The sequence below is a fragment of the Macrotis lagotis genome, chromosome X (genome assembly GCF_037893015.1).
Source record: "Macrotis lagotis isolate mMagLag1 chromosome X, bilby.v1.9.chrom.fasta, whole genome shotgun sequence".
Classification (NCBI taxonomy): Eukaryota; Metazoa; Chordata; class Mammalia; order Peramelemorphia; family Peramelidae; genus Macrotis; species Macrotis lagotis.
Window position 1 is genome coordinate 241,777,157 of NC_133666.1, and position 14,160 is coordinate 241,791,316.

At 33.9% G+C, this 14,160-nt stretch overlaps 1 protein-coding gene across 1 annotated transcript in view; it reads left to right on the forward strand.

The window, feature by feature from the left end:
* Positions 1-14,160, forward strand: part of TNPO1 (transportin 1) — a 71,632-nt gene that overhangs the window by 33,985 nt on the left and 23,487 nt on the right. Inside the window, exons 11-15 of the mRNA XM_074201880.1 lie at positions 1,879-2,047; positions 3,888-4,040; positions 7,365-7,590; positions 10,061-10,232; positions 13,063-13,149. Coding sequence (XP_074057981.1) covers positions 1,879-2,047; positions 3,888-4,040; positions 7,365-7,590; positions 10,061-10,232; positions 13,063-13,149 — 807 coding nt within the window. The remainder of the gene's footprint in view (positions 1-1,878; positions 2,048-3,887; positions 4,041-7,364; positions 7,591-10,060; positions 10,233-13,062; positions 13,150-14,160) is intronic.

Genomic DNA, 14,160 nt, shown 5'->3' on the forward strand with positions numbered 1-14,160 from the left:
GATATAGCTTAACTATTTAAACCTAGGAACAGGGGTAGGGAATTTATCAGGGGTAGGGAATTTATGAATCATCATTGAAGGATTGAGGTTAAATTCCTTACAGATTTTATTGTATTTAATTGTAATTGTTCTTTAAAAAATTGATGATCTCTGTATTTTTTTAAGTGATTTGCCCAGTGTCACCCAGCTAGTACGTTGTCAAATGTCTGAGGCCAGATTTGAACTCACAAGGAGGAGTCGTCTTCCTAACTTGAGGCTCAGCAGTCATATCTACTGTACCACCTAACTGCTCCAGACTGACTCTTAATCTTTTTTTTTTTAATTTCTTAGCCAGTACTAGACAGTTTTGATTGACTGATACTTTATAATTTTAGATTTGGTAAGGCTAAGTCACCTTGTTTTGTACTTTTTTTTTTTGATAAATCCCTTGATGTTCTTGACTTTGTTTTGCCATGTGAATTTAGTTATAATTTCTTCTAACTCATTAAAGTAATTTTTTAGAGGTTTGATTGGCATGACACTAAATAAGTAGTTTTATTTAGGTAACACTGTCATTTTTATTATATTAGCTTGGCCTATCCACAAGCAGTTATTTGCCCAGGTATTTAAATCATTTTATTTGTATGAGAAGTATTTTATAGTTAGTTTCATAGAGTTTCTGAGTCTACCTTGGCAGGTAGACTCCCAAGTATTTCATGTGAAATTATTTTAAATTTAACCTTTTTTTAAACCATAATATTTGATTAATCATTTAATTTAAATCAAGAATTCTTAATCTTTTTGTCATGAATCTCTTTGACAGTTTTATGAAACCACCCCTTTCAGAATGTTTTTAAGTGAAAAAATAAAATACAAAGTATTATAAAGGAAATGAATTTTATTGAAATAGCAGGAAAAAAATCATAGATAATGAAATCAGAAACCCTGATTTAAATCATGAGGATGATACAGTTTCTAATTGTCTTGATTAAAGGCAAGTTGAAAAAAGTTTAGTTTTCACACACAAGCATCCTACAGTATTGAAGCTATCAAAAACAAATGCTTTATAGGTTCTCCAATTTTGAAAAGTTTCAACTCTATTAAATTAGATAAAAAGTAAAGTAATTGGTCTTTATTTTCTTAATCCTCCTATAGAAATAAATATCTTCACTCTTTTCTGATTTAATGTTGTACCTCTTGACTGATTAGAGAATTGATATTAGAAACCATGCAGTTGAGCAGTATTTCTGGGTTTTAGATTGTTGGGATTTTGTTGCTTTTGGTTAAAGAAATAAAGACAGCTTAGGTTCTGATTCTGATACAGGTTCCAGCAGTCATATGGGTAAATCATTTAATAGCTGTTGTCTCAAAACAGGTTGGGCTAAATATAGTCTTTTGAGATTACTTCAGCTATGTATTTATTTTCACTCTGAACATAAATAATAAATGAAACAAACATTTACTTTATATTATAGAACAAATTGAAAATAATATGTGTAACTGCATTTTCATTTTATGAATGTTCTTTATGCGTGTGATGTTTTGAGGTTGCAGTTATATTTTTTATTTTGTTCATCAGTTAAAATGCTTAGTAAGCACATTCAGCTATTTGAATGATGTGAACCATCAAACAAGTTGGTAGTAAAAGGCCAATACAAGTATTTTCAAAGTAGTATTAAGTGAATATGTTGGTGAAATGGAAAGTGACACCTTCCACCAAAAAAGAGGATGACCTCCACAAAGTAAATAGAAAGCACTGCCTCATCCTTTCTGAAAATAGATGAATGATATGTAAATAAATGAAGAAATTAATAAAAATAGAACAGGTTTCACTGATATGCATCTTAGCTAATGAAGATCGTTATCGAAGAAATGCCATTGTTTTGTTTGGAAAAACAGGGTGATGTTGAAGAAGATGAAGCTATTCCTGATAGTGAACAGGATATAAGGCCTCGTTTTCATCGATCACGGACAGTGGCTCAGCAGCATGATGAAGATGGAATTGAGGAAGAGGAAGATGAAGATGATGAACTTGATGATGATGATACAATATCTGATTGGAATCTAAGTAAGACAGAAAATAAGTTATTACTCATGCTTAAGTTAAGGCACTTTATAAATTACACAATACTTTCTTCACTATAATCCTTTGAGGTATTTCAGATGCCAATTTTACAATGAAGAAAACTAATGATCAGGGAAGTTAAACCTATTTATTTCCCAGAGCAACTAGAAATGGTAATGCTTGAAATGAAGGCATTGTCGAATACTAAATAAAATAACTTAGTCAGTATCATGAATGTAGACTATGTATACTTTTAGATCTGACTTGTTTTAGGAATATATAGTCAAGTTAACCTTTTTTAAGATAATAGTACATCCAAAAGAACTTTTTCATTATCATTTGGATCTGAGTAAGAACTCTGGGAAGTAGGTAGATTTGTCATTCAACATTTTTTAAACCTTTGTGAAGCAGAGTAGATATTGCCAGGATGTTGAAACACAGAGTTTGATTTTCAGTTATGGTTAGATTAGATTCCATGCCTTTCTTTGCTAAAACTTTATTTTATAGATTTTTGCATCGATGTTCATTAGGGAGATTAGTCTGTAATTTTCTTCTTCTGTTTTGCTTCTTCCTGGTTTACGTATCAACATCTTATTGGTATTATAAAAAGAATTTGGCAGAACTCCTTACTCTCCTATTTTTTTAAAATAGTTTTTGTAGAATAGTAATTAATTGTTCCTTAAATGTTTGATAGAATTCACTTGTAAATCCATCTAGATCTGGATGGAGACTCTTTCTTAGGGAGTTCATTGATGGTTTCTTCAATTTCTTTTTTCAGAAATGGGTTTATTTAAATATTTTATTTCCTTTTATGTTAATCTGGGAAGTTTATATTTTTGTAAATATTCGTCCATTTCACTTAGGTTATCAAATTTATTGGCATATAGTTTGGCAAAATAGCTCCAAATTATCTCTTTAATTTTTTCCTCATTTGTGGTTAGGTCACCCTTTTCTTTTTTGATACTGCTAATTTGGTTCTCTTTCTTTTTTGATACTGCTAATTTGATACTCTTTCTAATTTTTGATCAGATTAATCACAAGTTTAATAAAACCAATTCTTAGTTTTATAATCAATCATTTTTATTTCATGCTTCTCAAAAAAACTAACACTGTCAATTATGGACATTTAATAATTTGCTACAGCATGTTTCATTATTCCTTTACCTTTAAACTAAAGCATATATGTTCAACCTGTTTTATCCCTTTGCTGGTAATTTATTTTTCTCAAATAATTTCAATCCTCATTCTAGTTTCTTAATGTTAAGTAGCTTTAGGATTGTTAAAAGTAGGGACAGCTAGGTGGCACAGTGGATAGAGCACTGAACCTGGAGTCAGGAGGACCTCAGATACTTAATAATTACTTAGCTGTGTGTCCTTGGGCAAGTCACTTAACCCCATTGTCTTGCAAAAAAAATAACTAAAATAAATGGTAATGTCACTACTTTGTCGATATATTTAGATAATCATGATCTGAACATTTGATTAGGATATATGTGTTCAGTTACAATTTTCCATGTATATCCAACATTTTTGCATGGAAATCACAGGGGAAACAACATCCCCAGTTAGACTCCAGCTAATGACTTCTCTAAAGAAGCAAGACCCTTTTGTATATTGACCTAGGTGTGCCTGTCATGTACTGGAGATTCACTCTCTAGAAAGCACATATTCAGTTTTGGAACTCTTCATAATTGGTAGACCCTTATCCCAAGGAATTTTTTTATTATTTAATAACAGTCTAGAACAATGTCATCTATGCAGTAATGCTTTTTTTTAAAATCACTAATTTAATCAGAAAAATTTGCGGGGGTACTGTGTAACTGAATTTAAATCTTTCCTTTAGGAAAGTGTTCTGCTGCCGCTCTAGATGTCTTGGCAAATGTGTTTCGCGATGAACTTTTACCACATATTTTGCCCCTCTTGAAAGAACTACTTTTTCATCCTGAATGGGTAGTTAAAGAATCAGGCATCTTAGTCTTAGGAGCAATTGCTGAAGGTAAGAAAAAAATCTAGATTTTATTTTTCTCAATAAAGTTATCTCATAAGATTATAAGATTTCTGTAAGAAATTATTATACCCAGATGATATTACCATTATGCCACAGAAGAACAGAATGTTTTTCTTTGAAGTTATAATGGGCTTTTGTTTTCCCCTCTCAATTGAACTTTTTCTTGTTACATACATAGAGAAAAATAGCCTTGAGTAGAACCAGTGAACACAGCCATTAAATCTAACATCTAACAGTATAGAATTCCATCCCAAGGCCCATATATATTTCATTAGAGAAAAGTATAACACACTCTATTAGAACTTTAAATATATATATAAATGGAATTGTTGGATTCAACAAACAAAATTCCAATAGTTCTAGGCCATCTTTAGTGTGGCCATTCCGGAATCTTCAGTGTTGCATATTATATCCTTCCATGCCTAGAATATCTATTCATTTCTCATCTCTGCAATAGAGGATAGAGTGCTGAGTTGGGAGCTAAAAAGACCTGGGCTCAAACCCCAACTGAGACATTTATTGTCTGTGTTAACCTGGGCAAGTCACTTAAACTCTCTTTTCCTCATCTAAAAAAATTCTAAGGTTCCATCCAATTCTAAAAATTGATCCCTGGGGCAGTTAGGTGGTGCAGTGGATAGAGCACCAGCCCTGGAGTCAGGAGGACCTGAGTTCAAATCCAACCTCAGACACTTAACAATTACCTAGCTGTGTGACCTTTGGCAAGTCACTTAATCCCATTGCTTTACAAAAACTAAAAAAAAAAAAAATGATCCCACAGTTTTCCCATAACATAACCAACCTACATGGGATGGTCTTCATATTCTCTTCATCTTAGTTGAATATCATTGGAGCACATTGATTATCCTTTGATTGCTCCCTTTGTGATCATAATTTTTTATCATAAATTTTTTGGTGACTTCTTTTCCATTACTTTTCTTGTATAATTTCTCATTGATGGTGTGTTGTAGCCTACCATTTCTGCCAATTGTCACTCTTTTGCCCTTTGTTTTCAAATTCCCAGGAGAACAAAATATTCTGTGACTCATAACCCTACATCACAATATTATGTATTACATCTGAATTATTGTGTTATAGTGGAGTTTTATTCTGAACCATTTGACTTTGTTCCATTGCGTAGCAATAAACTATTCTGCTACAGTCAGATTGAGTTTTTCACATGGTTACTTAAGGTATTAACAGAGTAGCACATATTCAAAAGTTTTATAAGAAAAATAGTTCCTTTTTATTATTTGGTTAGTAATGACATTTTCAAATAAACAATGGACATCACTCATTCTTTTAATGAATGTTTTTTGTGGGTGAATTGTATGGATATATATAACCACACACACACACACACACACACACACACACACTTTATAAGAAGTCGAAATCATTTTATGGACATTGTTTATGTTATCGTTTCTTTGCAGCAGAAGGTGAATTTCCCACCTTTCACCCCATATTTCGCAGATAATTTCCTGGTTTCAATTATTTCTTACAATGTAGTGCTAGTATAAATAACTGTTACTTACTAACAACATTTATGTAGAATGCCTTCTACTTCAATTTAGATTGACAAGTTGATATTTATCATATTTGAATTAAAATGTACTCTAATGAGGAAATATAGTTTGATATACTGAGTTTTTATGGTTTATCATTTTGCACTTTGATGTTATTGTTGTCTGTAAAAGCCTCATAAAGGTTAGTTGTCACTTTATAATCTGCTAGAAAGCTGGGTCCAAGATTTATTAAAGTATCACCAGAGCATAATATGGATTTCTCAATTTGAACTTGTTTTTAAAAAATAAACTACAAAAAAAAGGCATTATTATTAGTACTATCAGTCATAAACATGCTAATTTCCCCATCTAGCTGCCTAAGGCTCAACATATCCAAAAATGAACTCTTCTTGCCCCCAAGTTCTTCCCTTTCCAACTTTTCTATTGTTTCTTTCCAGGCACTAGGGCTACTAAAGTGTAGGTATGGAACTCTACTCCTCACTCTCACCCCTCCCCCACCTCCCATATTCGATCTGTGGCCAAATCTTTGTGATTATTTATTACATCTCTTATATAGATACCCCCCTTTTCTCCTCTTGACATTTCCACCTCCAAGATGAAGCCTTTAAGTCATGCTTGTGATGTTGTGAAGTTAACAGTCTGCTGGTTGGTGTCTCTCCTCACTCAGTTGTTTAGTTGGCTTCCTGAATTGAAGGTCTGACCATAACATTCCCTCCCCCACTCCTTGCAGTAAACTGTAGTGGCTCTCTATTAACCAGGATCCAATAGGAAACTCTGCTCAGCCCCTCCCTGCCTCTTCACTCTTCTTACCCCACCATCTATTCTGTAATCCAGTGAAGGTAGTGATCAGTTCCTCAACAGGATATTCATCTTCCAACTGCTGACATTCTATGCATCTTCTCCACGCCTCTCCCTTAAGGTTTCCCTGACTTCTTCCAGAAAGTCTCCACCTAATATAAGAAACCTTTGTGATTCTTTTGATTGCTAGCACCTTCCCTCTGTCAGTCATCTCCAAAGATCTTGTATTCAACTTGTTAATATGGAGTAATTTACATGATGTCTCCCCTTGAGAACCAGATCCTGTGTTTTGTATGCTGATGCCCAGTTCAACCCTTGCTTAATTGACTTAATGACTTGAAGTGTCAAAAGAGAAGATGTTTTAAAATAGTAATAATAAAATAAAATGAATCTTTTTAGGTCTTGAATACCCAGAATTGATCTGTATGTATTTTTATTCAGGAACTAGAAGAAAGGTACAATAAACTTGTCTTTAGGTGTATACCATATACATCATTTGAGTTGGTGCTTATATTTTTGTTCTTATTTTTATTAATTATTTTTTAAATAGCCAGTTTATAATCAGTGTATTCAAATGCATATGGAATTGACTAGAAGAGTCTATAATACTTGCATTCTTTTTTGTTTTGGGGTTGTTGAGGTTTTGGGGGTTTTTTTGGTTTTTTTTTTATAAAAGTTGAATAAACTCAGGTTTCCTTTTTAAAAAAAAGAATTTGTTTAAGGAATTCATATGCTGTTACTCTTTGTCATTTAAGTTTAAGTAAAAGTAATAGGTTTCGTTTGTTAAGATCCAAAGGACTACATTTTTTGTATTTGAAATTTTTGTTATATGGAGTACTACTTGAAAAGGGAGACAGGGGCACAGCTTTGTTCTAATGTTATTTGCATCTCTGCTGTTCACTTAATCCTTTCAAAATGAAAAGTAGTCTATGTTGTTTATTTTAAAAGTTTGTAATTCTTGTTTTATTTTGTTTATTTTTTTTTCCAGGTTGTATGCAGGGTATGATACCATATCTGCCTGAACTCATCCCTCACCTTATTCAGTGCCTCTCTGATAAAAAGGCTCTTGTACGTTCCATTACATGTTGGACTCTAAGCCGCTATGCACACTGGGTAGTTAGCCAGCCCCCAGATACGTACTTGAAGCCATTAATGACGGAATTACTTAAACGTATTCTAGATAGCAACAAGAGAGTACAAGAAGCTGCCTGCAGGTAGGCTATCATCTTAAATCATAAATAACTCACTTTTACCTTTGGTACTTTAGACATTGATTAAACTTTTTGGCATCTTTTAAGATTCCTTCCAGGTCACAAATCCTATATCCTGTTTGTGAGATGACTTAGTAGTCATTTTAATCAGATTAGCAAATTTCTATTTATAAAATCACTTTTTGAAAATTACATTTAAGACCTTTTTTCTTACTACCCTATTTACATGTTTTTCTTGATGATAAAGCTTTAGCAAACTATTTGAGCATTACTGAATTTTACTGTTCCACCTTTTTTTTTTTTTTTTTTTTTTTTTTTAGATTTTTGTAAGGCAAATGGGGTTAAGTGGCTTGCCCAAGGCCATACAGCTAGGTAATTATTAAGTGTATGAGACCGGATTTGAACTCAGGTGCTCCTGACTCCAGGGCCGGTGCTTTATCCACTACGCCACCTAGCCGCCCCTACTGTACACTTTTTAGAAAAATTTTATTTGCTTGAAAAAATTGACAGTTTGTTGTTAGTATTTCTTTAGGAATAGAAGGAAGGAACTTAAAGTTTTGGGGGGGGGTTGTTCATTTGTTTTTTACAGTAATCATATTCCATACCTTCAAATCTTTGCCTTCCAGTAGTTTTCAAAATTTGGACTTGCCACAAAAATAATAGCCCCAAACTTAGACTCAGATTTCTTATTGTTTCTCTTTTCCCCGTTGTATCATAGCATATGTGTACACAACTACCTAGTGACAAAGGTGGGAAAACTAAAGAGGGAATGGTTCCCCATCTAGAACTTTCCAAAGATGACAGTAGTGATGAAGGTAAAAAGTTAGGACCTTTTTTTAATACCACTAACCTTGGTTGTATTTAGGCTAGTTTCCTAGGTGACATTACTACATCTTAGTTTCTAATATTTATAGGAATACTTGTATTCCCTTTTTCCATCCCCCAGGTGGATTATCCTTTCACCAAAGGAGATTCCACACCTATATTTGTTACTGTCTGTTCCATGATTATATAATACCTTCAGCTCAACTTCCAAATGCTTGTTTGAACTTTCCATTTTTAGAATTACTTTACAGACCAAGAATTTAGGGTTGTTCTATCTTGAGCATATATCTTTTGACATATTCCTAGTTTTCTGGAATGCACTAAGCATATTGAAGAGTTCTTATTTCTGGTTGTAATTTCTACAACTAAACATCTTTTCATAACTATTAGCAAGAAAACATTTCACTCATCCCTCATTTAAATCCTTCCCAGTGGCTAAAATGATTTAGGGGATGGTAAATATAATGGAAATAAGCAGAGCATTAAACTTGCAGAAAAATAATAAGATTCCTTAAATTTTTTAATATGAAGTGAATTGGTAAAACAGTGCACCAGTAGGCATTCTTGGTAGTACCAATTAAGAGATTAAAATTTTTTCAGGAACTAAGGTTGTTTTAACATAACTAGTAGCTATTACATGTCTAAGTCTGCCTTAGAAAGCTTTCCCTGAGTTCCTTGGGCAAGTTATCTCACTGGGCCTTATTTACAAAAATGAAGAAGTTGGCCTACATAATCTTCAAGGCATTTCCATTTCTCATGTTTTTGATAAATTGATTTCATGTTTTCCCTAAGTCTCCTGAAAAAGGAGACTACACAGTTAATTGAGGCATTATTTAGTTCTAGAACTTAGAGGAAGACTTAATCATTAGACTTGACTGAATCAATAATTTGCCCATAGCTGACAAATATATTCCTCATTATGCACTTTAAGTCTGCTATCACTTTACCCAGGTTTGTTTGGCTCAGAATCTTTTGAAGTTATGACTGTTGAAGTTATATTATTGTAGGCCTTAGGTAAATTGTTATCTTCATTCTGTTTATTTCTCTCTGCATAAATTAATAAAACTTTGCTATAATTCTCTGAATTCTTCATAATTGTTATTTTTTAAGGCACAGTGATTTCCATCATGCTAATAAATCCAACTACTCTCAGGCACTAGGCCTCTTCTTTTAGTTCCTTTATGTTAAAATTTTTTGCTAAGGGCTAGATTAGGACAACTTGACTTCATTGTGGTTTGTAATCCTGAAGACTGTATCTTTAGATCTGATGGTAACAGTAGGTCAAATGGTTCTAACCAAGCAGGCCTGCTATTGGATAAGTAGATGAAATGGGAAGTTTAAATAATTTTTTTTTTGCAAGGCAGTGGGGTCAAGTGGCTTGCCCAAGGGCACACAGCTAGGTAATTACTAAGTGTTAAGGGTCAGATTTGAATTCAGGTACTCCTGACTCCAGGGCCAGTGCTTTATCCACTGCATCACTTAGCCACCCCTAAATAATTTAAAAAAAAGAAGAAAAGTCTTATTGGAGTGTTGTGGGCTAGAGTGCTTATAGAAAACAATAATGTATTATATGTCACATTGTACTTATCCCTTTTATAAGTTTTTTTTAACATAATAACCAGTTCTCTCTCTTAAAAAAAATTCTTAGTGCCTTTGCTACCCTGGAAGAGGAGGCTTGTACAGAACTTGTTCCCTACCTTGCTTATATACTTGACACCCTGGTCTTCGCATTTAGTAAATACCAGCATAAGAATCTGCTCATTCTTTATGATGCCATAGGAACATTAGCAGATTCTGTAGGGCATCATTTAAATAAGCCGGTAAGTATAACTCTTTAACAGGTTTAAGAGAAAAAAATATACAACTTAGTTGGATTATATTGTGTCATATAACACTATGAAGTTTTGAGTGTTTTTAATTATGTGTATTTATAATAGTTAATATAGATATGTTAGCCCCTTTTATTGTTAACTCTTTAACTTAATACACAAGTTGTCTGCTGTAAAAATCAAATAGAAAGAATGGAAAAAGGAGCACTAACCTCCCTCGAAATTCATCGCAACATTAACGGACACTATTGAAATTACTCCAGTTACTTTAGTGCATATTAATCAACACTGCTGCCTTTCAGGGAAGAGATCAAAAGTGTATTATGATTAAAGAAAAAGACATGAGTGAAGCAGAAAACAAGACTAAATCTTATAATACAGTTTTAAAAGAAGTTAGCTAAAAGAAATTTATTCTAGTCTATATCAGGGAAGACTTCATGAAGGAAATAAGCTATAGTTAGATCCCTTGAATAGGAAAGAGAAAGGTATTATTCCACCCAGGATGACCAAGAAATAGTCTGTCTTGAAGAGACTGATAAGATGATATGGTGAAAGTAGCAGAAGGTTCAGGCTTGGTGTTTGCAGGCAGTATAACTGAGTACAAAGAATTGGAAGGGTGTGGGGGGGACCTGCTTCTATTTGCCCAGGTCCTATACTAAGCACTCCTCTTTTGCTTGTAACCATGTCAGATATGTGCTTTTATGATCCCCATTTTATAGTTGAGGAAAGTAAGGCAAATGTGGGTGAAGTGACTTTCCTAAGGTTAAATTTGAATTCGGGTCTTCCTGATTCTAGGCCCATCCCTCTACCTTCTTCAGTACCAGCTGCCAGAGTTGGGAAAACTTAGGTTTCAATCCTACTTCTAATACCTCTGTTTATCAGTAATCATTTCTCAAGTACCCAATACGTGTCAGACTTTGGAGTTACACAGGTGAAGAACTTACCTTCTATCAGGGAGACAGCATGCTTATAAATAAGCATGTGAGGATATGTACAACATAAGCAGAAGGAGCTTTTAGGAGTGAGGACACTGCCTGCTGAGGGGACCAGAGAATACTAGATTTTCAGGGAGATGGTGGTACACAAGCAAGAAAGGAAAGCAGGTGTTCCAAGAGGAAGAATTGAGAAAGAAGGACATTTCCAAGCATAAGGACTAACTAATATAGAGGCAAAGAGACAAGAAGTAAAGTAGTGTGCATGTTCATTAGACTATTGTGGGGGGTGTGTGTGTGTGTGTGTGTGTGTGTGTAAAAATAAAATATAACCCACTGGAAAGATGAGTTAGGGCTAGATTATAAAGGTTTTTAAATGGCCCAGAGAGGATTTTCTATTTGATTCTACAGGTAAAAGGGAGTTCATTGAGTGAGAGAGTAGGATGTCCTTGAGGAATTTTGAAAAGCTGTAGGAAAGATGAACTAGAGACTTGAGGCAATGGTGACTGGGAGGGCTGCAGTAGTCCAGGCAAGGCATACTGGTGACTTAAGCTAGGATGATCACCATTTGAGAAGAGAGGAAGGATTGGATAGTAGATACTATAGAGTTAGAAATGTTAGCATACTATATAGCACATTGGCCATTCTGGCTAAGGGAGATTTGAGTGGATGAGGACTCTCAGGTTGTGTAAACAGAAATTTGTTGTATATTGAAATCCTCGGTGTATCCTCATTTTTACAAGTGCCATCCTATATGAAATAGCTACCCAGGATCCTGTTGTCCTGATCCAGGATATGCAAGAGCTCACTTGAAACCCAATCAGAGTCAGCTCTGTTAGGACTATAGACTGACTTGAGTGAGAGGCTCTTGAATTTTTGACATGTATACATACTTTTATACTCAAAAGGAATTGATATCCATTGCAAATGGACTACTTAGAGTAAGTAGACCTCAGGAATCTTAATGTATACCATTTATGGAGAATTTAGATAAGGCCAAACACAAGGAGTATTAAATTTCCTCACAGATAAGGCAGCTATTTCCTCTACATGTGTTCCCACCTTCAAGAGAAGAAGCTTGTTAGTCTGAAAAAATGTTATCAAATACAAACTATAGTGAGAACTGATATTGCCAGGAGTATTAAGTGTCTTGAGACCGGATTTGAACCCAGGTACTCCTGACTCTAGGGCCGGTGCTTTATCCACTGCGCCACCTAGCCACCCTAATTTGTTTTAGATAGATTTTTGAGAATTTGGGTATCTGGACCCGGACTGTTTTTGCTTGACTTCTTTTTAACTGTCTACAGTTAAATGAAAAACATCTTTAATAATTCCCATTTATGTAATACTTTAAGCCTTTTTATTTTAACTTCACTTTTAGATTATCTTACCCTGGTTTTAGAATATTAGTTTCAGGCTACATCTCAGCCCCTATTGAGTTCGGTAAGAAAAAAATATAGCTATGTGGTTCATAATTGGTATCCCATTTTACAGAATATTCTAGAGATTAGAGAGATTAAATGAATTTGCCCTCGTCCCATAATGCTTGTCAGCCATGACTTTAACTTCCATTTCCAGACTTCAAACCCAGTGCCCTTTCCATCAAATCATGCTGCTGCTTCAGTTGTGTAGTTGTGAATCCTCCTCTTAGTTCCCTTAAAGAAACTAATGTACTTGACATCAAAAACTACAATTCTTTTAATCTTGAACCTTGGAGATGTATACTGTCTTACAGATAGAAGTATAAAACTTAGAATATTTTAAAAGTAAACAATAGGGTCAGATGTCTTAAGGACAGTTTCTCATCCTTGATTTTCAGTATTAAAATTGCTTTGTTTTATCATGGAATTGCCCTTTTTTTAATGTATGTTTTCCTTCTGTATAAATAGGAATATATACAGATGCTAATGCCTCCACTCATCCAGAAATGGAACATGCTAAAAGATGAAGATAAAGATCTCTTCCCTTTACTTGAGGTAAGATCATTTGGAGCAGTGGTATCAAAACTCAGATTGAAAGGAGGCCATTAAACTATACAGAAGGATTCCTATGGACTACATTTTTACTTTTAAAAAAAAACATCATTATTTTGTATTTATATTTATTTTTGTTAAGTTTTTCTCAGTTGAATTTTCTTCATATGGTCCTTACTACAGTCAGAAGTGTTGCAGAAACATGTTTGATAACTCTAATTTGAAAGATGGTGAAATACAAAATGTTTATTATCATTTAAGTTGTAACTGTGATAATTACATGCATAGTGTGCTTTGATCTATTTTTATTTGTTTTGTTATTCCTTCTTGTGATGATCACTCTTAGGGTCTTAAAAGTTTCAGTGGGGGCAGCTAGGTGGCACAGTGGATAGAGCACCGGCCTTGGAATCAGGAGTACCTGAGTTCAAATCCGGTCTCAGACACTTAATAATTACCTAGCTGTGTGGCCTTGGGCAAGCCACTTAACTACCCCATTGCCTTGCAAAAACTAAAAAAAAAAAAAAAAAAAAAAAAATTTTCAGTGACCAAAGGAATTTTTTAATTGCCAACATCCTAGTGATGGGCACCTGAGTAGTTAGACTGTTTGAGTAACAGGTAATATAGTCTTTTATCACCCTTTCCTACCTAAGTATGACAGGCTAGAGGTTGCGTCTTCATTGCAGTGGGGTATTATAGTAGAACATAAATGATTTCAGACTAAAACAATTTTAAAACTGTACCAGTTGAAATACTGACAATAAATCATGGTCTACTTACATGAATAATATTACATGTAATGTAAATAGCTTCACCTTATCTCTTAAAACAGAATACATTGTCAGAGGGCTTGGCACATCATGTACAATAAATTTTTTACATTCAGGGAAGCAATGATTTCTTGTGTTCATGAATTGGACAGTTTTTTATTAGATATGTGAAACTGGAAAACAGTTTAGGCTTTAGAATGCAAAAAAGAGATATTGCTTAGAATGACTTAGACTTTCTGAAAAGTTA